This window comes from Balearica regulorum, chromosome 8 (genome assembly GCF_011004875.1).
Source record: "Balearica regulorum gibbericeps isolate bBalReg1 chromosome 8, bBalReg1.pri, whole genome shotgun sequence".
Lineage (NCBI taxonomy): Eukaryota > Metazoa > Chordata > Aves > Gruiformes > Gruidae > Balearica > Balearica regulorum.
Window position 1 is genome coordinate 1392925 of NC_046191.1, and position 22135 is coordinate 1415059.

The following is a 22135-nucleotide window of genomic DNA, read 5'->3' on the forward strand; positions in this document are numbered from 1 at the left end:
CTTAGAGTGCATATTTAAGAGCAGAAGTACAAAATGTGTCATATGCATAGCCAGGAAAATAGGGTCATGTTTGTAATATCTGCTAACTGTCTCAGGAGTTTTCTTTGGAAACAAGGCATTAAAATAACCAAAAGGCTTCTTTGTGGTGAAGTTACTGTTACTCTGCAATCCAACCAATACTGTATTAGTAGAAATTTTGTACTAAATCTTTGAAAAATTAATAAAATAAGCTCTTAAAATTTTAATCAGCATCCTATCTTTGAGCAGCTTTTAACCTAGATATGTCATTCTTTGTAAATTATCAGACTTTTCAGCCCATGATAAGCATAGAGGTTTGGGTTATCTCTTTCTTGAGGAAAGTAAGTTGGCTGGAGTAAGTTTCAAGATGTCATTAAGAAAAAGCTCTCTTGACCCATTAAATGTGTTTCAGATATATTTGTTTTAACAAGTATAATCCAAATGCTAGCTTAGAAAAATGTAACCTCCCTGGTGTATTTGAGTGTGTTCCTCGGTTAGATCATGTAACCAAAGTTTCTTAACACGTAACGTTTGAGTTGTATGTGCAAATGCCTGAAGGAATTGCAACGGATTCTGTTACCTTGAATCTAATATATTTTTATTTCTATTATTTGTTTTAGGAAACACTCCTTTACATCTTGCTGTGATGTTGGGACATAAAGGTAAGTAAAAATACCAATTTTGTTAGCTCTTAAATTATTCTGAAGACTTAGGGGCAAGAGGAAAAGAAGATTTTTCAATTTCCCTGAACGTAATCTTGTGTTTCAAGCTAGTTCAAAGTTGAAGTTGTCTGAAAAGAAAACACCACGCAGATTTAGAAGCAAAAAGTTGGAGAAGAAATCAGAGCTGTTCTTTAGGCCCAAATCAAGGAGCTAGGTAGTGAATGGGGTGGGGTGGAAAGGAGTTGTAGCAGTTGGACTCCTTATGAGCCTAGAACAAGAACAGTGGGTGGACCCAGCTCCTCTCTTTTTGCAGAGCTAAAAGGAAATTGGGAAACTTACAATGTTGTAGGAGATTGAGAAACAACTCCGAAGCAGTGGAGACAAGTGTGTGCACGTCTGCTTCCCTGTTGGTGTCCGAGCAGCCGAAGCGGAGGGATATACTTAGTATGTGTAGGCAGGGGACTTGATCCAGGCAGATCTCTGTTTTAATGTGCAATTAATTCATTGTACAGAAGGGTTATCAGTTTCTGTTTGTGTGATGACACCCTTTGCCAACACATCTCTGGTGATTAGTGTCACTGTAATTGTTGGTGATCTGCTCACTAGAGGTGTTGAACAACCCCGTTTAGCTTTTTCCCAGCGAAGTGAACCAGAATAACATCCTCTGGAATAAAATGACTCTGCGAGTGGAAATGGAATCACTCACCTGCTTTATGCATCCTACTTCACTCGCTTGATTGGAATTTCTGACCCACTGTCTAGCTGTTTCTTCGTGTGTCAAGACTGCCCTATGCGAGCACAGGGCAGGCTACGGCACTCACGATGGCTCTCATCTTTCCAGATACCCTTCGAGCATTTCTTTACAGCAGAAATTCTTTTTCAGTACTGGAACAAGAATGGCTTGGTTTGAGTCTTCTGCGTGGTCCTGCTCCATGAGAGAGCTGTTGTTAACCGAAACACGTGGCAGATTTGGAGAGGGGAATGCAGGAAGTGCAATAAGCTGTCTTAGGACATTTTGGTAATACCTATGAAGTGATCCAAGATAATTGAGAGTTAGATTGGGAAGTCATTTTGAAGGTGACTTATGCAGAAGAATTCCAGCCATAGAGCTTGCTGGAATCGGCCAATATTGGTCTGGCCTCTGATAGTTTTTAAATAAAATTAGAAAAAAAAGGAAGAAAAGAAAAAGAAGATATGCAAAAACCTTTTGAGACAGTGGTGAGGCAAATATGTTTTCCAAGTGCCTGCCTGCTAGATGTCACAGATAGAAGGCTTTTCAACTTGTGAAAAATGGTGCTTTATCAGAAGTGCTGTTTTCCAGTGAGGGTCCTAGCCTAGAGGCTTGGAACAACAGAAGGAAACAGAGGTAGAAGCCTTTCTTTAATTTCTCAGCCTTAAATAAGGCATTTTTCTTTATAGATAGACACTTACTCTGTGTTTATGGCAGTGTTTGTTTCAAGCTTTAGTTTGTCACAGTCATTAGTTAATACTTGCAAGTTTTGCACTGTTGATTGTAGAAGGGGTTGATGGTTTTGGTTAAAAGGGGATTAGCTTTCATGAAGGGACACTTTCATATAGCTACAACAGTATCATACCGCGTTAATAAATACAAACAATTTTGATCAAAGATGCTTCTAAAAAAACTGACAGAAAAGAGTTTACCAACTTTAATTCAATACATTTGAATACTTACTCTTAAAGTCTCTTAAAAATCGGTTATTTTAATAACCAAATAATAGCTCTAGGATAAAAAGCAATCTCCTCAGTGCTGACAGATTCCTTGGATACGTTTCCCTCGTGTATAGCGTGGAAAGACAAGGCATTTCTTCCCTCCACTCCTTTTCTCCCTGGCTGCATGTTTTAGATTTCAGTTTGCAGTTCACCTCTTGGCTTCTTTCCCTATAGTCAGTCATCCCCAAAGCCTTAAATCCTTTGGGATGTTGTGGTGAGCCTTTGTCTAGCTTGCCTGGAGCAGGGCTATTTGTGCATGGCATCCAGCGCGATACCTGGGTTTCCTGTTTGACTTTGAATCCTGCGTGGTCGTTGGTCCACCCAGGTCCTTTCCTGCCTCGGCAGTCTGGCTCACGGATATCAAAGGTCAGTTTTCTGTCTTCCTGGGGTGATGCACATAGACCGTTCAGCTGTATATAGCAGCGTTACAGCCAGTCTTTTCTGAAGTGCAGGGTGTATTTACATCCAGTTTGTTTAAGTGAAAATGTAATCTGGCTGGTAAATGCAAGCTTACTTGCCTGCTCGCTGGACAGTGTTGTTATTGTGTTAGGTGCTATATTTAAGCTGCCATAAAAATACCTCTCTGTGTTTGCTGACAAAGTAATCAGGGCTTTTGTTTATTTACCACAAAAGATAGTATATTCACCAGTGAAGTATCTCTTCCTTTCCAAACACCATGCTTGCCAGTGACTCACGATTGTTGCATCTGGAATGACTAGTACGGTTTCCTGTAGGACCTATCGTAGGAGAACAGTCCAGGAAGTTCCTCTATCCGTCATGCCTGCCCGTCCTACTCTAATGAGACATTTCTTCAGCCTGCAGCTCCAGCTTGGTACTGCTCTCATTTGCAGATGGGTCAGGTTGATTTTAATGAGATGTGGTGAGGAAACTTTGTGTAGTTGGAAACTGAAGAACCACTTCAAATGAGGACAGCTTATTCAAAGCATAGAAACACTGAGAGCTTTCTTCTCTCCCTAATTTTAAGGATTGTTCATCATTCCACCATCACCTTTTACCCGTAGACAGAGAAGGGAATGCCAGCTGAGCTGTGACTCCGCTGGGAACTTGTGTGGCTTTGATGAGCTGTTAACACTGCTTTACCAACACAGCGTGTGCATGCTGCGCCTCAGGAGAGCACTGACGCACGGTGTTACTGGTACTGATGATGAAAACTGTAGCACATTGCAAGCGTACCTCTCCACTGATGGAGCACAGGACTGTGAGTTGTGTGCTCTGTTGTCAGTGCTCCAGATATCCACCTTGTTAGTCCTCACTACCTGTTACTTGTTGTACAGCAGGTTACGTGCATTTTCTGAGGCTTTCCTAGGTCGGAGTGTGCTTGTTTGCCCGCTGAAGTTGCCACGTTACCACAAGACGTTACAGCACGCAGGGATGTGTTATTGCCCCAGCTCCTGCTCTGCCTCCCCTGCACACGATGCTCTCGAGAGTTGCCTAAAGTCTCTGTGTCCCTCCTCATGCACATTTCTACAAACCAGTTCACCGTTTGCCTTTGGGGGAAAGGGTGAGAGAGAGAGGGGAAGTCCGTGCACAGCTTCCGTGCATGGAAGACCATGAAGTGTGTCTTGGTACGTGGTGTTGTGCATTAAGCAGAGAGCGCTGATGTAATGTTTTTAAAATATTTGTTATTGGGGGGTGTGTGTGTATAAGCACATGCAGAACTAGAGCTTTATAAAAAGCAAACTATAAGAAGCAGAAGGGACATTTCCTCGGTGGTTAGATAATTGGTGGTTGATCACCAATGATGTTTTTAGTGCTGCTGTTTAACAGGGAAGTGCTATAAGTGCTTACATAAATGTTTTTCTTTGTTTAAAGTTTGAGTCAGAATCCAGATATGTATTTTGATAAACTTTATATTGAACACCTACTACTTTTGCTTTATTATTGTTTCCTCTATTATGAATCATATTGCTTCATCCTTGATGTTTACTGTAACTAATTATTATTATTTTGTTACAGAATGTGCCCACTTGCTTTTAGCCCATAATGCTCCCGTAAAGGTGAAAAATGCTCAGGGATGGAGCCCTCTTGCAGAAGCCATCAGCTATGGAGACAGACAAATGAGTAAGAACCTCTGCTTCCCAATTAATCAGAAATTGAGGCCTCAGAGCTGGAAAAAAAAAGGGTTTCAAGCCAGTTTGTTTTTTTTTTTTTAATAATACTCCTATTCTGGTTCTCTGAAGGATTTGTCTTAATCAGCTGAACTCTTTTATATCTAAACATGATACGACAAACTCTATGCACGTGTACTTCCTTGATAAGAAAGAAATTGCATTAGGATATGTAATGCTAAGTAGAGTTAAGATTTTGCTTAAAGTGACTGTAAAAGCTATAAACTAGCATTTTATATTTAAAATTGGAGTTACAAGGTCAGAATGGATTTTAGCTTTATGGGATCGTGTAATTGGAGCTGCTCCATGTGGTCCTGTGTATATTTGATGTGTCAGTTGACAATGGGATGTTGCTTTTGTGTTGCATCTGAACAGGTGAATACAGTGATTGAAGTGAATTACTTATTTGCTTCAGATATGAAGCAGTAAAGGGAAAATTATTCTACTGCTGCTCAGTAGTGGACATTAATAGTATTTGGTAGTACCATGTCCCACAGCTGAAAGCTCACTGTCCTAGTTCATAATATATTAATGCACTAGTATGTAGTATACTAACAACATTCTGCATGTCAGCTCCTCACTAGTAAAGCATTTTCTCAGCAGGAGTAGATGTTACGCGATCTAGAGGCTCATGTTCAATAATACACATGTGTACCCACATGTTTACTAATATGCGTGTCAAAGACCTTTTGATCTGACCGTATACTTTGTATTATAAAAAATTACTGAGACTTTTCTTCCTGTTGTGATCAGAGTAGGCTACATATAATTACTATGACTTGAAGTGAATTTCTCCAAAGTCTGATGAAATGTTACATTTGCATTGTGTTTTCTTTAAGGCTTCAAATAATGACGCTAACCTGTAATTAGCAAACAAATGGAATGGATTTACTTTATAGTTAATTCCTGTTTAGTTACAGCACTCCTAAGGAAGCTTAAACAGCAGTCCAGGGAAAGTGTTGAAGAAAAGCGACCTCGATTATTAAAAGCCCTGAAAGAGGTAAGTTATTTACTTTTACAAATTTCTTTTGCTCTTAATAGCAGTCTTGGGTTACAGTGTCCATTTTAAGGGGTCACAGAATTATGTGCATTTTTAAGATAATAGTTCCTTCTCAGCTTCTAGGAATTCAAATAGAAAGCTTTATATAAGACAGCCCTGCTAGTCATCTTTGCAATCTAAGAGTTAAAGAATGTATTTTAAATCTGTATTTATTTCATTAGATTTTTAAGACTTTCTTAAGTCTTTTGTTTTGGTGAATATTTTGCTGGTTTTGTTTGGTCACCAGTCATGAATGACACTTTCTTTTCTTGCTTAGTAATGAAAGAGATTTTTGGTTTAATTCTCCATCTCCATGCAGCAGCCATTTCTTCTTGAGCATAGTAAAACCTTCCTCAGTTTAGGGAAACCAGGAAGAAAAGCTCAGTTTCAAACTGCTGCTAGTGTGCTAAAACTGAGGTTATAAAACATAGGTGGTTATTTCCCTTTAGGTGGGGTGAGCGTCTCCTGCTCTTATGTGGTAAAATATGAACGGGTTTGTAGAAAACCAGCCATTTATCTTACGTTAATTAAACCATAGAGGTGAAAAGTTGAGCTAAACTGTGTTGGTGATAGACTCTATGAATATGCTCTACCAATGTTCCTACGTTTCTCATTGATTCAAGAAAACCCTGCTGTCTGGAGAATGAAAAGCTTTCCATTTTTGTGTGAGTGCGAGCAGACACAGCCGTACTCAAACTGCTCTGCTGTTCCTTATTCCTGCTGGTGCAAGACCTGGCTTAGAGTTGTGTATTTTTCTTCCTACGTGGAGTGGAGGTGTTTGGCTATGTCAGTGTCTTACTGACGTGCTAATTTTAATGAAGTCACCCCTTATTTTGCTTTTACTTTGCATATGATTTAAAGGAGTTGGATGGCATATGTTTATGGAGGTAGAGGAATTTTTATATATGTACTTAAGCATATTTCCAGAAGATAAATTGAAATCAGTGTGAGTGAATACCGCTAGCTGAAACCCGGCTCATTAATTTAAGTCTGAACGTATAGTTCCATATGATTGGATGTGGTCATTCAAAGCAAGCAAAGTGCTCCATAGATCTTTTTTTTTTTTTTAAAACACACATTTACAATAAATCTTTTACACAGCTATTAAGCTGTGGATTGTAAATTATTGTTTCCAAAAAATCATTAAAAATGGGTAGTTCATATGTGTTACATAATTTTGTCGTTATTGATTCTACTCTAGTTAAAGCTTCAGAAATGTTTAAGTTCAGTAGCAATTCAAAATACGAACATTAGAGATGACGTTTTTTGTTCAGCAAAACACAACTTCTACCTATCTTTCAGCAAATTTTACAGTTGTCGTTTAGACTAAAAAGCATGTTAATATATTCTTTTCATCTCAGCTAGGTGACTTCTATCTAGAGCTTCACTGGGATTTTCAAAGTTGGGGTAAGCAATTGCATATTCCTTTTCATAGGGAGATAATATAATCGGTCTTAAGCATGTTTGTTCTCTCAAGCTTAAGTTTTCTTCTGGTTTGCATGTTGGAAAGTTCACAATCCAGTTCTCAAGATTGACGTTCTAAAGAAAGGACAGACAACTTTTTTGCTGAATTATCTTATTTTGAGCTGAATTCTATTCTGTAATCTAATTACACAATACGGGGGAGAACAAGCCGTTGTTTACTTTAAGAAATTGATTATTAGAAACATAAAATATTAAAATGTCTCTGGTCAGTTGGCGTCACCATAGAGCAGTGGTTTGAACAAGTTGGTGAGTAACTGGACTTGGGGCATTTCATTTCCTGAATTTCAGCCTGTACTCTGAATGTGACTGTCAGGTTAAGTGCAACTATGTGGTAGATTCCTCAAACCCTAGCTTCACCTCAGTGTTTCCTTTATGTGACTGTGTAACGTTTAGTGCTTTCTCCATTTCCACCTCCTCTTATCTGTAGAAGAAAAATCTAAATAAATTAGCAAAAATGTATTAACAAAGATAAACATGTCTGAATAATGTAGAAATCTTGAAGTGTGATACCTTCTGTTACTGGCTGAAATTGAAGTTAGTAATTTTATATACTTTCATATGGGCATAGCCGAAGTACTTACTGCTTTATATGTCTGTGCCAGTAGTGCGAGGAGGAATGAGCAGCCAGGCTGCCATCAGACGTTGAGCAGACAGAACAAACACCTCATTTTTCTCAGTGGCCTACTGTGTGCTGCATGTTTAATGAGTGGAGGTCTTCATGGAAGAGTCAGCACAAAAAAGGGAGTGGAGCCAGGCGCGGAGTAAGATCAGCCATTGCTTAGTGATTAGGCTGCGGCCTGACTTGCAGGGTATGATGGTGACAGTCAGACATCGCACAGAAAAAGTGACGCCAGAGGGAAAGTCAACTTTTAGGGGTCCTCTTCTCCAGGAGTCTCACCATGCTTCAGTTTACATTATTTAGTTTTTTCCATATATTCTCTTTCTTGAAGGGAAATAGATGCTCTGGGCAGTGCCTCTGGCTCACTTGTTGGTCCTCTAGGCTAATTATGTTGTCCAGGTGGTCCTAATTCTTTGTTAGTTCAGAAGGAAGCGTTGAAATGCCACCGTGTGGAGTCGGTTTTATTGCTATAAAGTAAATGGTCCTTTTTAGAATGACAGCTGCAGTCTCATGTATCCATCTCGTAATACTACAGTGACTCTCAGTTCCACTGGTGGTTTAATGTTTGTCTGAGGTTTTCAGCAAGAGTACATTAGATTTAATTTTTTTCTGCTTGTGGGTGTTCTGCTTTAATTGCAGCTAGACGTTCAGTTGGTATGATATATAAGTAAACTATCAAATCATAGAATTAAAATTTCCAACAGCTAGGAGATGAGTTATTAGAATTTGTAAATGATTTATAAATCAGCTGTGGCTGAGGACATTTAAAATTATGTCCTGATGCTGAAAGTAGTCTGTGCAATTACAAATCAGTTTTGCAGTTATTGAGTAGAAATAACCCTGGTATCAGTCAGTTGTATTTATATTGAGATTATGATGGAAAATGGGTATGCTGTAGTTATATTAAATACACTGAGATTCAAACTGGTGTACAGTGTCAATAGAAATACTTTGCAGAGGAACCTCATGTCCTAATTGCATTCTCTCCCTTCCTTTAGTGCCTTTACTTTCCCGAATTCTGCCTTCTGATGCATGTAAAATACACAAACAAGGTATAAATATCAGGTAAGTTCTGATTTTACAGAGTGTGTAACCTAAGCCACAAATAGGAAAATGCTGGATTCCAGCATGGTCTGAAAGAAACCGCTGAGGAGTCTGCAAACGTTTGTGAAACAGCATTATGTTTGTACCTGGGTCTTTAGAGCCAAGAAGTGGTCTACTGGTCACGACAATGAATAATTGAAAAATAGGAATTTGGTATTTTTAACACAATTTCAAACAAATGAGCTTTCAGGGCTTTGTGGAGGAGTGTTACTGCTCCAGTCTATGTAGTAAAAAATAGTGGCATAGGTTCTCTTTTTAAAATGCTTAATGTGACAAATTAACAAACTCACTAGAATGGTTCCAGGAGTCTTTCCACGCTCAGCTCTTTAACTGGTTTAGTTTGGGGTTTTGGATTCAAATGTCTTTGCTGTCTTTTTCTTTAGGTTCCAAAGTTTAAAACAAAAAGTCAAGAATATGATTCAGAAGATTCAATCTGTAAACAATTTTGTTCTATTAAAGCTGTTAGCATAGGTGTGTGAACTGACTTTTTAGGTCAAATTTGAGTCCGAGACTGTTTTTTCCCTTCTCATTTCTGTGTGTTCTGCTCATACGAGACTGGGAGTTACGAGACTGGCACTGAGTGGAAATAGCTACAGATTCTTTTTTGAATTCAGAGGCCAATATATGATGAGTATTAAGCAACCCCTCTTAGATCTGAAGTGGTCACTAAATTCAGGTTCTTTAACCATATTTGTTAAAGTAGTAAATATTCTAGCTATAATGGATATGAATTGTTAGAGAGATCTTTGTCCTTGGCTCCATCTTCTAGTTATTCAGGTCAGCAAAAGCATTTCTTTTGTGTTGGTGAGGGGAAAAAATAGAACTAGCAACTAAAATAAGTCAGATATAAAAAAAAATCAGTCTGTCTCTTAGCCCTCTTCATAATTTGGGTCATGTCCTAATACTGTTACTCAAATCAGCGGCTGCTTCTTGTAGAGCAGGATGCTGATCACAGGGAGTAGTTGTATTTCTCAATGCGTAGCACAGACTGGCTGTGTAAATTCTGTCCCTTCCTCATGCTGGCAGTTTTGAAATACAGTTTTCTGAAGAAAACCTTACCTTTTCCTATGAAATTAGTGTAAGAATAGTTCAGAATGCATTTATTAAGGTAGAGATGTTACAATGTGAAACTTAATAATTGTTACTAGCAATTTTTGTTATTTCTGCATCCAGGCTTCACTTACAAACTTAAGCCTTCGCGTGGGTGGTTGTGGTTAAAAAAAAAAAAAAAAGCTTATGCTTGCAAACGAGTGTATTGGAGTGTTTATGGGTAACTTCTTTTAAAGTAATTGGTATATTTTCACAGGCTGGACACAACTCTCATAGACTTTACCGACATGAAGTGCCAACGAGGGGATTTAAGCTTCATTTTTAATGGTGATGCCGCACCCTCTGAATCTTTTGTAGTTTTAGACAATGAACAAAAAGTTTACCAGCGAATACATCATGAGGTAAAGGTCTGCGTGAATGTAGGGAGTGAAATACCTCAAACTTTTACTTCACTTCAGAAGTCTGACTTATGTTATTAAACAAAATGTGCCTCTCAAAAAGACCCAAACAAGCTTCAAAGAAATGCAAACCAAAGGATTTTTTTGTTCAGTTGTTGTAACTGAAGCTGATAATGGCATAACATTTTGTTATGAAAAACAGTGCTTTTGAATACAGGCTTCTAAGTGAGGAAAAAGCTAGAATGTGAATCTCTTGGAAAAATCTTTTATCATTCTGAGTAGGCAAATATGTTCTAAGTTATGACACATGCTTCTTTTAATCTTTCTGGTCGGCTTAATGTAGGTGTCCTCAGGTGGGTTTTCAGCCTTGCTGGCCACTGCTTTGCATCCGTTTAGTCACTCTGTGGCCAGCGTAGCTGTTGGCAGCGCAAGGGTATGACTCATTGGATCCCTGGTATTGAGTCACGCTTTTAATTACAGCTTTATTCACCAGTCACTTAAGCATATGGATCTTTGCTTGTGGAAAGTGTGTGGCTGCTGAGCTTCTGGATAAATCACGCTTGGACACTTTATTTGCATTAATATCTAAGATTAAACTATTTGGTAGCCATTTGGACAGAGCTTCTATAAAACAGTTTGAAAATTCAGAAAACACTAGTTCTGGGAAAAGTTCAAAAGGAAAAGTTTTATTGCCTTTTTTCTAATTTTTAATTCTTTTTAGAAGAAGTAATCATTATTATTAAGTTCTATTCAGTATTTTGGAATTTTTCTTCTAGGAATCTGAGATGGAAACAGAAGAAGAGGTTGACATTTTGATGAGCAGTGATATTTACTCTGCAACATTATCAACCAAATCCATTACCTTCACACGTGCCCAAACGGGATGGCTTTTTCGAGAAGACAAAACAGTAAGCTGAAAGAAAATGTCACAGGCTGCTTTACTGGAGACAAGATAGTTCAGACAGCCCTATGGGGCTGGGAAGAAATAAGGGTAAAAGAATAAGACGGTCAGGACTGAGGAAAAATGTTTCCCCCTACCCCCCCGCTGTCACTAGTTTGACCACATAGAATATATATGACGGACTGCCACTTTCAGAAAAAAGTGGCCTGGAAGAAAAATAACAAACTGTAGCTATTGGGCTGGGGAGGAGAGCAGATTGCACTAAAAATTCCTTTATTGTCAGAGTATATGGTCTCTGGAAATTCATTCCAGGGTGTGTGGTAAGGCTTCTGCGCGCTTCTGTGTCAGACACGTGCAGGAAGGCAGGAGTGTTCTGGGTAGTTTCCTTCGGGTGTTCCTTTCCGTGTTACTCGGTACGAGTTCTCAGCTGTGAAAAAATGGAAACAGCCGTTGTTGTAGTTTCTTTGAGTAGGAAATTGCTGTCTTGTGATGGCTCTGATGGGTTTTGTTTTCACCTGGATCTGTTCAGGTAGTGCCATTCATCGCAGGTTCTTGGCTGAGCTAGTGTTGCAGAACTTTTTTCTTTCTGAATACCAAATCCGTATTCTACGTGTGTAAATCATCCCTTACCACAGCTGGCTGTTGAAGGGATTTTACTCAGATTTCCCCTGGCCACTCATAAATGCTTAAACAATCTTTTCTGTCTTAAAGTTTCCATTGATATGAAATACCTGTTCCTGATGGAGTTCTTGTGTTTGTGCTATATGTACCTTACTGGGATTGTCCACGGGTAGCTCGCGTGGTCGGTTGTGTCAATGACAATATCTCAATCCTGAAATCATCTTACTGCACTGACGTGCAATTATTTGGATATACAGGAATTTAAATGCTTTTATCTTCTATGAGTCACTAATGTCCAATTCCTTTTGTGCAGGAAAGAGTAGGAAACTTTTTGGCAGATTTCTACTTGGTTAATGGACTTGTATTAGAATCAAGGAAAAGAAGAGAACATCTCAGTGAGGAGGATATTCTTCGAAATAAAGCTATCATGGAGAGCCTGAGTAAAGGTGGCAACTTAATGGAACAAAATTTTGAGGTATACTTAAGTAATTCTGCACAGTATATGAATTTTTGTGTAGGAGAATAATCTTTCACACCAGTCATTTAGTGAAATCTATAGATAATTGTTTTTATTCTATTTTGATTGTCTTAATTTTAAAATAATAAATATGACCTACAAGTATCATCATGGTGATATGTTAATGAATTATCCTGATTAGTACACATATTGAGGAATTTCCGTGATTATATTGGATATTTCAGTCTTAATTTGTCTCTTAGTAAAAGATGATGGTTTTGGTTGTGGCAAATCGCTTTAACTTCTTTGAGACCAAATGTTTATTGTTTAGAATGCCTTTCTGCTTTTCTTTCCAGTTGTGTTTTCCTTTAGCTTCATTAACATGGAGTAAGCCTGTTATTACTACCATGAAATTAAGAGCTATTCAGAATGAGCCAGACAGCATCTGGGAAGAGGCATACAGCCTTTTAAAATGATTAATTTATTTCTGTATTAGCTTGTGCTTTGTTACTTGCCATTCAGACACTTGAATTAAGTGATTAACTGATGTATTACAGCAGCCAACTTCTTTGTAAAGTACAGTTTGAGGCCAAATACCTAAATGGAGGCTGAGAGCAAGAGCAGGAGGTGGAAAAACCCAGTCAAGTATCAGCTGCAAACTAGATAGACTGCATTGCTGTTCTTTGTAGAATTGAAGTACAGTTGTATCTTTTGAATGGCAAAATTCTAAGAGAATGTAAGGAAAGATAAACAGTCCAGACATGTTTTTCTGAACAGCCTGTCAGACGGCAGTCACTCACTCCGCCATCCCCCAACACCATTACCTGGGAAGAGTACATATCTGCTGAAAATGGGAAGTAAGTATCTTTGGTTTATTGACCTTAACTTCCATAGACACCTTTAGATTATTAATGCTTTGGGGTTGGAGGGGGCAGATGTTTCTTTTGTGTGTGTGTGTTCTCTAGTTTGTGGGAGCTTTTTGTTTGTAGTTTTCTGGGGACAGAGGACCATTGGGTTTGGTGTCTCAAATGTTTAACGTTCTTCAGTGGGCTTGCTGGGAAGCTGATACCTGTGTACGTAAAGATATGATTGCATCAGCTGGTGATAAAGATATTGGATGGGCGTCTACCTGATACCTATGGCTGGAAGCTTAAACATTTTGAGAATACAAACATCTAAGCTGGCTTTTTTTTTAATGGCAGATTTTTTGACAAATTAATTGCTGTAATTCATTTATCTTTACTTGATAGTAATAAATCATCCAATTCACCATGTTTAAAATAAATTATGATTTAATGAGACTCTAGTAGCAGTGGCAGTGTGCAAAAATGCACACTTCTGGAATACAGAGATATACAGATCTCCTCTACTGGCTAGATCTTTGCAAGATACTCTCCTCTAGGTCTGTAACTAGGTAGCAAACAGCTATAATTTAAATTAATTTACAGAAGCTTTATTTGTAGAAGATGCAAGCAGTTGAGTTTATTTTCTAGGACTGCATGCTGTCTAGCTGTTGAATGTAGGACCAAAAAATGTACTGAGTGTGTCACATAAGTAACAATGATAGATGTCCTTTCTCCAAAGATACTAGACTAGCCTATAGGCTAGGGAGTATAATGATCAAAGAATCCCAGACTGGTTTGGGTGGGCAGGGACCTCCCAGCCCATCCAGTCCCACCCCTGCCATGGGCAGGGACACCCTCCACTAGCCCAGGTTGCCCAAAGCCCCATCCAACCTGGCCTTGAACACTGCCAGGGAGCCAGGGGCAGCCACAGCTTCTCTGGGCAACCTCTGCCAGGGCCTCAGCACTCTAACAGTAAAGAATTTCTTTCTAACATCTAATCTAAATCGACCCTCCTTCAGCTTAAACCCATTCCCCCTTGTCCTGTCACTACACTCCCTGATAAACAGTCCCTCTCCAGCTTTCCTGTAGCCCCTTTAGGGACTGGAAGGTGCTCTAAGGTGTCCCCGGAGCGTTCCTCCTCCGGTGTTCCCTCCAGCATGTCGACCCACCACACAGTTCGGTGTTGCCGGCAAACTTGCTGAGGGTGCACTCGATCCCACCGTCCATGTCGCCACAGAGATGTTAAACAGTGCCGGTCCCAGTACTGACCCCTGAGGAACAGCACTCATCACTGGTCTCCGCTTGGACATCAAGCCATTGACCACAACTCTTCCATATTACAGTACAGGCTCACTAAAAAGGCACATGGATCTGTTTTGGGGTTTTTTTTAACTAATTTAATTTTTAATGTGTTTGAGATGGAATCAATATTCAAGCAGAATAAATAGGTTATGCTTGAACAGCTATTACTGTTGGGGCAGAAATATGTAAGTATGTAAGATTTCACTCTGGTTAATAATCTGATTAACTGAAGGGAGTTCAATGGGAAATCTAGGCTTCTAGCTAATATGAAGCAAAAGAGAAAAAAAATTTTTTATCTTACTCTGTATTCCTCTCCCGTAACAGAGTTTTCTGTCTTGCGTTTGCCAGCATTGCCTGCTAGTGATAGTAGAGTAACTTTGCTGCGTTCTCTGAGATTGTTTCATATTTTAGGCTGAAAGCAAATTAACCTCTTTCTAGTTCAGCTTGATACTTTGTTCACATATAAGCTATTTTAATGAACATCTGAAATCAGCTGTCTGTATTTCTGGGTAGTCGTCATGTCTTTCTGTAGTGTTTATGAATATGATGTTTATGAGGAGTTATTTGAAGGTTTTTCTCAAGTCATTTCCCTAACTGTTTTTGTCTTGTCTCCTGGTTTAGCAGAGCTTGTAGTAACCAAAATTAAGAGGGTTACTGACTCATCTTTACTATGCACAGCTTTTGCAGTGTTTGCTTTATTGTAGGGATTCTTTACTGATGTTTTCAAACCTGAGTCTGTCTTCCTTGAAAACCAAGGTTTTGCTGAGAGAAAAACTGACTTGGTCTTTCTCCTCTCCCCCTTACAGAGCTCCTCATCTGGGTAGAGAGCTGGTCTGCAAGGAAAGCAAGAAAACCTTTAAAGCCACGATAGCTATGAGCCAGGAATTTCCCTTAGGAATTGAATCGTAAGTCAAAATTATTGGCCATGAACATCATTTATATGTAGGAAATGTTTGAATGTGTTTATGAACTGCAAAATTCTTCATATCTTCAGATTTGGGCATTTTGCAGTTTAAAACCTGTGAATGAAGTCACGCTGTTAGGCAAGTAAACTGTTAAAATTAGAGACCAGAGGTCTGACCAGGTTTACTGTTAACTTGTCACAACACTCACGTGTCTCATTCTGCTGAATTCTAAAACGGTTTTGCCCGTAACAAGTTTTAGCACAAAGATATGTTCTCTAAACCAACACAAAACCATGTCAGGCTCCTTATATCCATGGAGAAGAGGGTGTGGTACTCTGTTCCAGTCCCTTGTGTAAAATGAGGACAAGAAATTCATGTCTTGATGTTTATTTGTACGCCTATGGTAATACGGTATGGATGAGTAAGAACCGAATGAGGGGATGCTGATATTAAAGCCCTAAGGAGATAGATACATCAGCATGATGTAATTTTTCAATCTTGCTCTTTGGGTCATTATTATCTTTTCTAGAGGGAAGGCTTGTGAAACAAGAATTTGTGATGAAATCTCTTTTCCTTTTCAGATTGTTGAATGTTTTAGAAGTAATTGCACCCTTCAAGCACTTTAACAAACTTAGAGAATTTGTTCAAATGAAGCTTCCACCAGGTTTTCCTGTAAAATTAGGTAAGATGACTACAGCAGCTCTGGTGGCTTTATATTTCCAAAATGTGTGTACGTATTCATGTAATATGTTCAAAACTTCTGCTGAGTTTTGGAAAAGAACTCTCTTACATGAGAGTGTGTTGCTGCAGATTTCAGGAGAACATAGTTAGGTTAGCGAAAGTATCGTTAGGCAGGAAATCTGCAGCTGAAAGGTAAACATAGTCCTGGTCAGGAATTTACATTTACCTAATGCTGGGGTCTTGCTCTAAGAGTAATTAATGCAGAAATGCTAAATTATCCTTGCATTAAGGGGTGATCTCAGTCATGTGTTCAGTATTTTGTAGCATTTTTGTGTTTCTTTTTCCTCCAGGATTACTGGTGATGCATTTTTCACTTACAAATAAATGGAAAACTATTACACTTCTAAGAAATGGAAACATATAAAGCACTTTAATTAATAATCGCGGCATAAACTGCCAAAAAGAAATGGAAACATGTAAAGCACTTTAATTAATAATCACGGCATAAACTGCCAAAAAGTAATAGTACCTTTTCTAAGTGTTAGAGGGTTTCTTGCAGGGCAGTAAGCGGTGAAGCTAGACAATTCTGAACAGACTATGTTCTACCTGCTGTCGTATTTGCACAGCTGTTTGCTGAGGATCAAATTTTTGCGTCGCGCATAATGGGCAAGCCAGTTTTATTGAGGATGACTCTGAAGTGTTCAACCCCAATTCAAAAAGGAAAAGGGTTTTATTTTAAAGCAAACATTAAAAAGGTTCGTCTTTTCACGTGGATTTGCTCAACTGAAGCCTACGTGTGGCAAGGTTATCTATCTTGTATCATCTGCAGGCCCATGTCCTCTCTTCAGCAGATAGTCTGTATGTTCACAGCACCTTGGTTTCCATGTCATCTGTCTGCATCAAGAAAGGAAACCCGCTGAATTAATAATACTGACAGGTTTTGAGTGGTGCATTGAGTTGGGTGGTGTTTCTGTGCTCAGGGTATCTCAGGATATTCTGAAATAACTTTCTTTAAACCACCTCCTCTTTTCATGGTTTTGAATCGCCGTTGTATAGAATACTAAACTCGCTTCTACGTCTTTAGCCAGTCTGAAGTTACAAATCGTTAAGTAACAGTAGGTAATTGTTGGTAAGCCTGTATTTCTGTGCTCTTCACTGTACCGTTTTGCTTCCTACCTAGATATTCCTGTATTTCCCACCATCACAGCCACTGTGACTTTTCAGGAGTTCCGTTACGATGAATTTGATGAATCCATCTTCACTATTCCTGATGACTACAAGGAGGACCCCAGCCGTTTTCCTGATCTCTAACTAAACTGGAAGGTTAATGGTGAATAACAATACCAGCGTACCACAGTGGAAGGAAACGGATGCAAATAGCCCACAGATAGAGATAGAAAAGTGGGTCGTAAGGGAAGGGATAAACTTAACAATCCAGAAGAAAAGGGAACACGCATCAAATGGCCGATGTACTGATACTCACTGTAATGGGCATCTAACCTTGTTCTGATTTACAGCAAGTCTCCTGGTGTGTCGTTCACACTTTTATACATCCAGTACTGCAAATGGTAGCCTGACACCTCGATGACCCTGAGAATACTTAACAGCTGTGAGGACTATCGTGCGTTTTTAAATTTTTTACATTTCTTGGTGATACAAAAAAAGCACTCTTGGACCATTAGCGTAAAAATTGAAATGTCTTAGCTGGAAATTCACCCTATAAAACATCCCACCGTACTTAAGATGACCGCATTATATTCTTTCAGGCTTCGTTTTCATGAATTGTAAACTATGTATCATTATGTATAGTTCAGTAATTTGAATGTTAGTTGAACGTATATTAGAAGGAATGCATTTTCTGTAGCTGAATGAACCAAATGGGAACCATTCATTGCATTTTCGTACCGCACTGCACTTCAGAAACAGCATTCGCTCTGCAGGGAATCAGGTCCCTCCTGTCGCACCTTAGTGCAGTCCATGGTGGTGCTGCCCGCGTCTCTGAACCGGCCGTTTCTCCACGGAGCTGTTTGTTCATCTTCCTTTCATCGGCTCTGCGCTTAACAGCTCTTCAGCCTGGTGGCTTGGAAGTCCCTGCTGTGCCCGTGGTGCTGTGTTGATTAACGTGCTCGGAGGTTCATTAGCTAGAAATTGGCACTTTTTTCTCCTTTTTTCACATTCACTTAGGAGACTTGCTCCATAACGGTTGAGCATCAACTGGGTTATCTTGTATTTGTATTCAGCAGCCGCTTGAAAATGTGGGATGCGTATAAAGAGTTACGAGAACAGTAAGCTCAAGCATTAAATCTTCGTATAAGAAAAAGTTCCTCTTGAAGTTAGTTTAATTGTAGTGCACATTGAATAGAGCTCACATTGGAAGATTTTTATTTGCAAATGCTTAGATGTTTCCAGATTAATTTCCTTCCTCTTAATATTTTGAGTAGGTAGGCGTTTCAGTACTCTGGCTTCTTGAGCTGCTTCTCATTCCACGTGGTTCCAGTCTCCTAATTTGACAATAATCCAGCTTTTTGGTTTGTTAGAAAGAACTTGTGCAAAAGGCTAATGGTGCTATTTGTTTGTATTAAGAAATTTAGATTAAAGTGCTGTGGTGTAATTGTACCAAAATGTAAATATTTTCAAAATTATATTCTTTGTGCACTGTAGTTAAAACTTTTTCTGGAAATCAATAGAGTTAAGTATCAAACTTTATAATAAAGAGTACCATCAATGCTTAGTAAAGGTAACCACCCTAACTAACCGTGCAGGTGATAACTGGAGATGGCTTATCACAAGGCAATACGAGCTGACGTGTCAGGCACAGCGACAGAACGTGGAAACACGAGTCTGAAGCAGACGGTCTTTCCAGGCTTCTGGAACCCATCTGTAAAACCCCAAGGCTGCTCCAGAGACGTGCAGTATCCACTCTGTAAGCAGAGTCCCAGGGAATCGCTATCGGCAAAGTACGAACTGGGAGTAGGGAGTTGAGGTTGATCCTCCTCCAGCATCGCTACAAACCTGCGGCTTTGACAGGTGAGTAGCATTTACTTTGCAGACTGCGATCGATACACTGGAGTTACTAATTCAAATCAGACGAAAATAAAACGGTAGGGGGAAAAAGCAAAGGGAAATGTAGCACTGTCGTTACTTTTGAAGTACTGTATCAGTAGCAGATGTCGAACATTCGGTAGGAATGATAGAACTTGTTCTTCCAAGTAATTATGAATTCCTCAAGTGTTTTACATCGCCGATATAAATTGACACCCACCTCATGCTGCTCCTCAGAAACAGCCGAGATCCCTCCCGTGAGAGACCAGGGTGGAACGTGCCTGGGGACTGAATTACGCTCTCGGTGCTGAGGGCCTGGGGCCAAGCCCGGATTTCTCCTGTCGCCCGCCTCTGCAGGTGCCCGTTGCAGGTAGAATGTTTTGTGTGCTGCTGGTTCGGCTCGTGCCGGGCGGGAAACTGCAGTGAGCGCAGGCGCCGTGCAGGGGTGCCGAGCGGCTTGGCAATCTCGGCAAATGCAGAAGAACCTTTCTCCACGAGGCGAATGTTAGAAATCCTTTGGCTCAGTGCGGCAGGGAAAGAACCGTGTTTCGTATTTGCTGTTTTGGTTATTCCAAGTTCCCGTCGCAGAGCTTGCTGACGTAGGAAGGAGCACGCGGAGCCGGAGCGGCGTGGTTTGGGCAGTACAGCCCTGCGACGGGCTGGGCTCCAGACTGCGAAGAGAAGCAGCAAGGCTGGCGTCGCCTCGCAGGGCCGGGAGGGTTCTGCCCAGCCCTGCCTGTAGAACAGCCCGCGGCGGCTGCTGGTGGCCGAGGGGTCGGGCGCCAGGGCTGCTGCGGTTTGCGGAAACGTTCTCTGTCATTTCCATGGACTCGGGCTGCGGATTTTGTGGGGTTTTTAACCTTCATGATTACACAACTAACTTTGATACATTTTAAGATTTGCAGAAGCTTTTTATAGTGGGTTGCTATATTGAGGCTTGTTCTCATTCGGAGTGTCAGCAGAGAGCAGTGGACACAGGTTTGGCTGACTGTAGTCGTTTTACATTCTTATGGTGAACAAACCCTGCTACTTCTCACGATGGAGCTGACCGATCTGACTCCAACCAGATCGTCCTTTCCAGTTCAGCCACTGTTGCCGGATTCCTGTGACAGCCTCCTGCAGTCCGACTGGGTGAACTCTTCCTCGGTACATTTCCTTCCAACTTTTGGTGATGTGTTTTCTGTCTGAAACATTCCTAGTGATGCGTTGTGAAACCTAAACCATGGGGACGCTTGGGGCGTGGTTTCCTGATGGATACGCTGCGAGCCGCAGGAATCCTCGTTAGCGAGAGGGCCGTTAGGCTGAGCCTACGTTGGGGACTCGCGTCCTGGCACAACTGTAGCAATCCACAGGCGCGGAGCGTGCTCCTGGCTGCTGCGCCGGGGCCGTGCTGTCCTGGTGACTGTCCGCACCGATAGTCCTGTTTTATCCGCTGTAACTTGTTTTGCTTGCGAGGGTGTTTGCGTTGTCCTGACGCGAGGTGCGCCGCGTCGGTACGGAGGTGTCGGCGCAGCAGCTGCGCCCGCGCTGTGCATGGGAGAAATGTTTTGAGTACAGAGGGACCGTGGTGCGCAGCCGTGCTGTGGGCGCCGGGGCCCTTCACCCCTCGTGATCTCCCGTTCAGAGCTTTGGGAAACAGTTTTTTTCTAGCGGGGTTGATCTAGCAGAGTCGTTTTTGGGTTTTCCCTGCTTTTTTCCTTAAGGCCGCGTTGGGCGTTAAGGGAAGGTTCGGCCCCCCCCGTAGAGCGAGCGGTTGTACAGAGGTGGTCTCGTCGGTGCTGCGCAGCAAGCAGCGTGTAGCTCTAACTCGTTGATGGGACTCGTGCGCGCGCAGGGACTTCCGTTGCAAGGAGATGTAAGGACGGCTGGGCGGCTAAACGGCCTTTGCGGGCAGCCCAGCCGAGGTGGAGCGGTTCCTGGTTAACGCAAGCGGGGTGACGAAGGGAGCTGGCGCGGGGCCGGCCTCGCCGTGCGGGTGGACGCGGTGGTGCTCGCCGAGGGGAAGCGGAGCGGGGGGCAGGAGGAACCGTCGGCCCCGGGCTGGGGGAGAGGCCGCAGCTCCGTTCAGGGCGTTGCTGCTCTCTGAGCTCACCCCTTCTTGTTTCTGATGGCCGTGAGGGTTTTGTATGACAAAGTATTAAAAGACAGCCATTAATTTTGGTAAACTGAAATAAGAAATTGTTGCAAAGGAATTCCTAGGGTTGTTTCTTAACCAAACTGTCTTACTGGTCTTCCAAAATATTGCTTTAATTTGTGGCAAAGGGAATGCGTTTTCTTTTTCCTTTTGAGGAGCTGCTGTTCCAGTCACTGTACTCACTTTACTGCAATTCTTGAGTTACGTATTGAAACGATTTGTTACGAAAAACTCCGGATATATTTGTGCTGGAAACCCACCTTGTTAAGTTCATATTCAAAGCAACTGTCTGTTTTTTTAAATGTATTTGTTCTTGATTTGTAATTCATGCAAAGATAACTGCATTATTTAATCTGTATTAACAAATTTCCTGTAATGCTGCAGTTTCACATTTATTTTCCTTACAATTTGTAATTATGATGGAAACAATGTCACTTTTTGCATTTACTGGTTGTCTGGTCCATGTTTTTAACTTACCTTCACTGATTGATAGTAATTTTTGGTTGTATCATTTGTTAGAATAAAAACCAAAATACGCTGTTTGATTCTGAAACTGTTCAACACGTGGCAAGCCAGCGTTCGCTCCTGTCCTTTTCAGGATCTTTATCTGCTGCAGCCCCGCAGCTCTGAGCGGGGATCCACGGGAGGGGACGAGTTCCTACTGCTCCACTCTGCAAGGACATCAAATGAGTTCACCGCTCATTTTTAAACAAACGAACGCCTGCATTTTCCTCATAGACTGTTCTTCGCCCTCTGTAAACCCCCCAGTTGATTGGACTCCAGTAGCCAGTGGAACGGGGTGGGGGAAGGACGTGGAGAGCAGCCCCCGGGGGCTGAGGAGCCAGCAGTGCGGAACGGGCTCCCTGGGCGGGAGGGAAGGGGACCTCTTCAGTTTGCTGAGCAGAAGTTTTATCATCTCCTAAATCAGGAATGTACTCATTTAAGCGACAAGATAGGACAAGTGACATGAGGTGTTGAGCTTGCAGAGCAGAGATCAGGGCATCCCTCTGCA

General features: G+C 41.0%; 1 protein-coding gene across 1 annotated transcript in view; it reads left to right on the forward strand.

Moving 5' to 3' along the window:
* Positions 1-21676, forward strand: part of ANKRD13C (ankyrin repeat domain 13C) — a 31911-nt gene extending 10235 nt beyond the window's left edge. The window contains exons 2-13 of the mRNA XM_075759110.1: positions 639-680; positions 4389-4493; positions 5455-5540; positions 6941-6986; positions 8682-8748; positions 10094-10238; positions 11012-11143; positions 12071-12232; positions 12992-13071; positions 15168-15266; positions 15848-15948; positions 17128-21676. Of these exons, the coding sequence (XP_075615225.1) occupies positions 639-680; positions 4389-4493; positions 5455-5540; positions 6941-6986; positions 8682-8748; positions 10094-10238; positions 11012-11143; positions 12071-12232; positions 12992-13071; positions 15168-15266; positions 15848-15948; positions 17128-17258 (1196 nt within the window). The 3' untranslated portion in view covers positions 17259-21676. The remainder of the gene's footprint in view (positions 1-638; positions 681-4388; positions 4494-5454; positions 5541-6940; positions 6987-8681; positions 8749-10093; positions 10239-11011; positions 11144-12070; positions 12233-12991; positions 13072-15167; positions 15267-15847; positions 15949-17127) is intronic.
* The last annotated feature ends 459 nt before the right edge of the window (positions 21677-22135 follow it).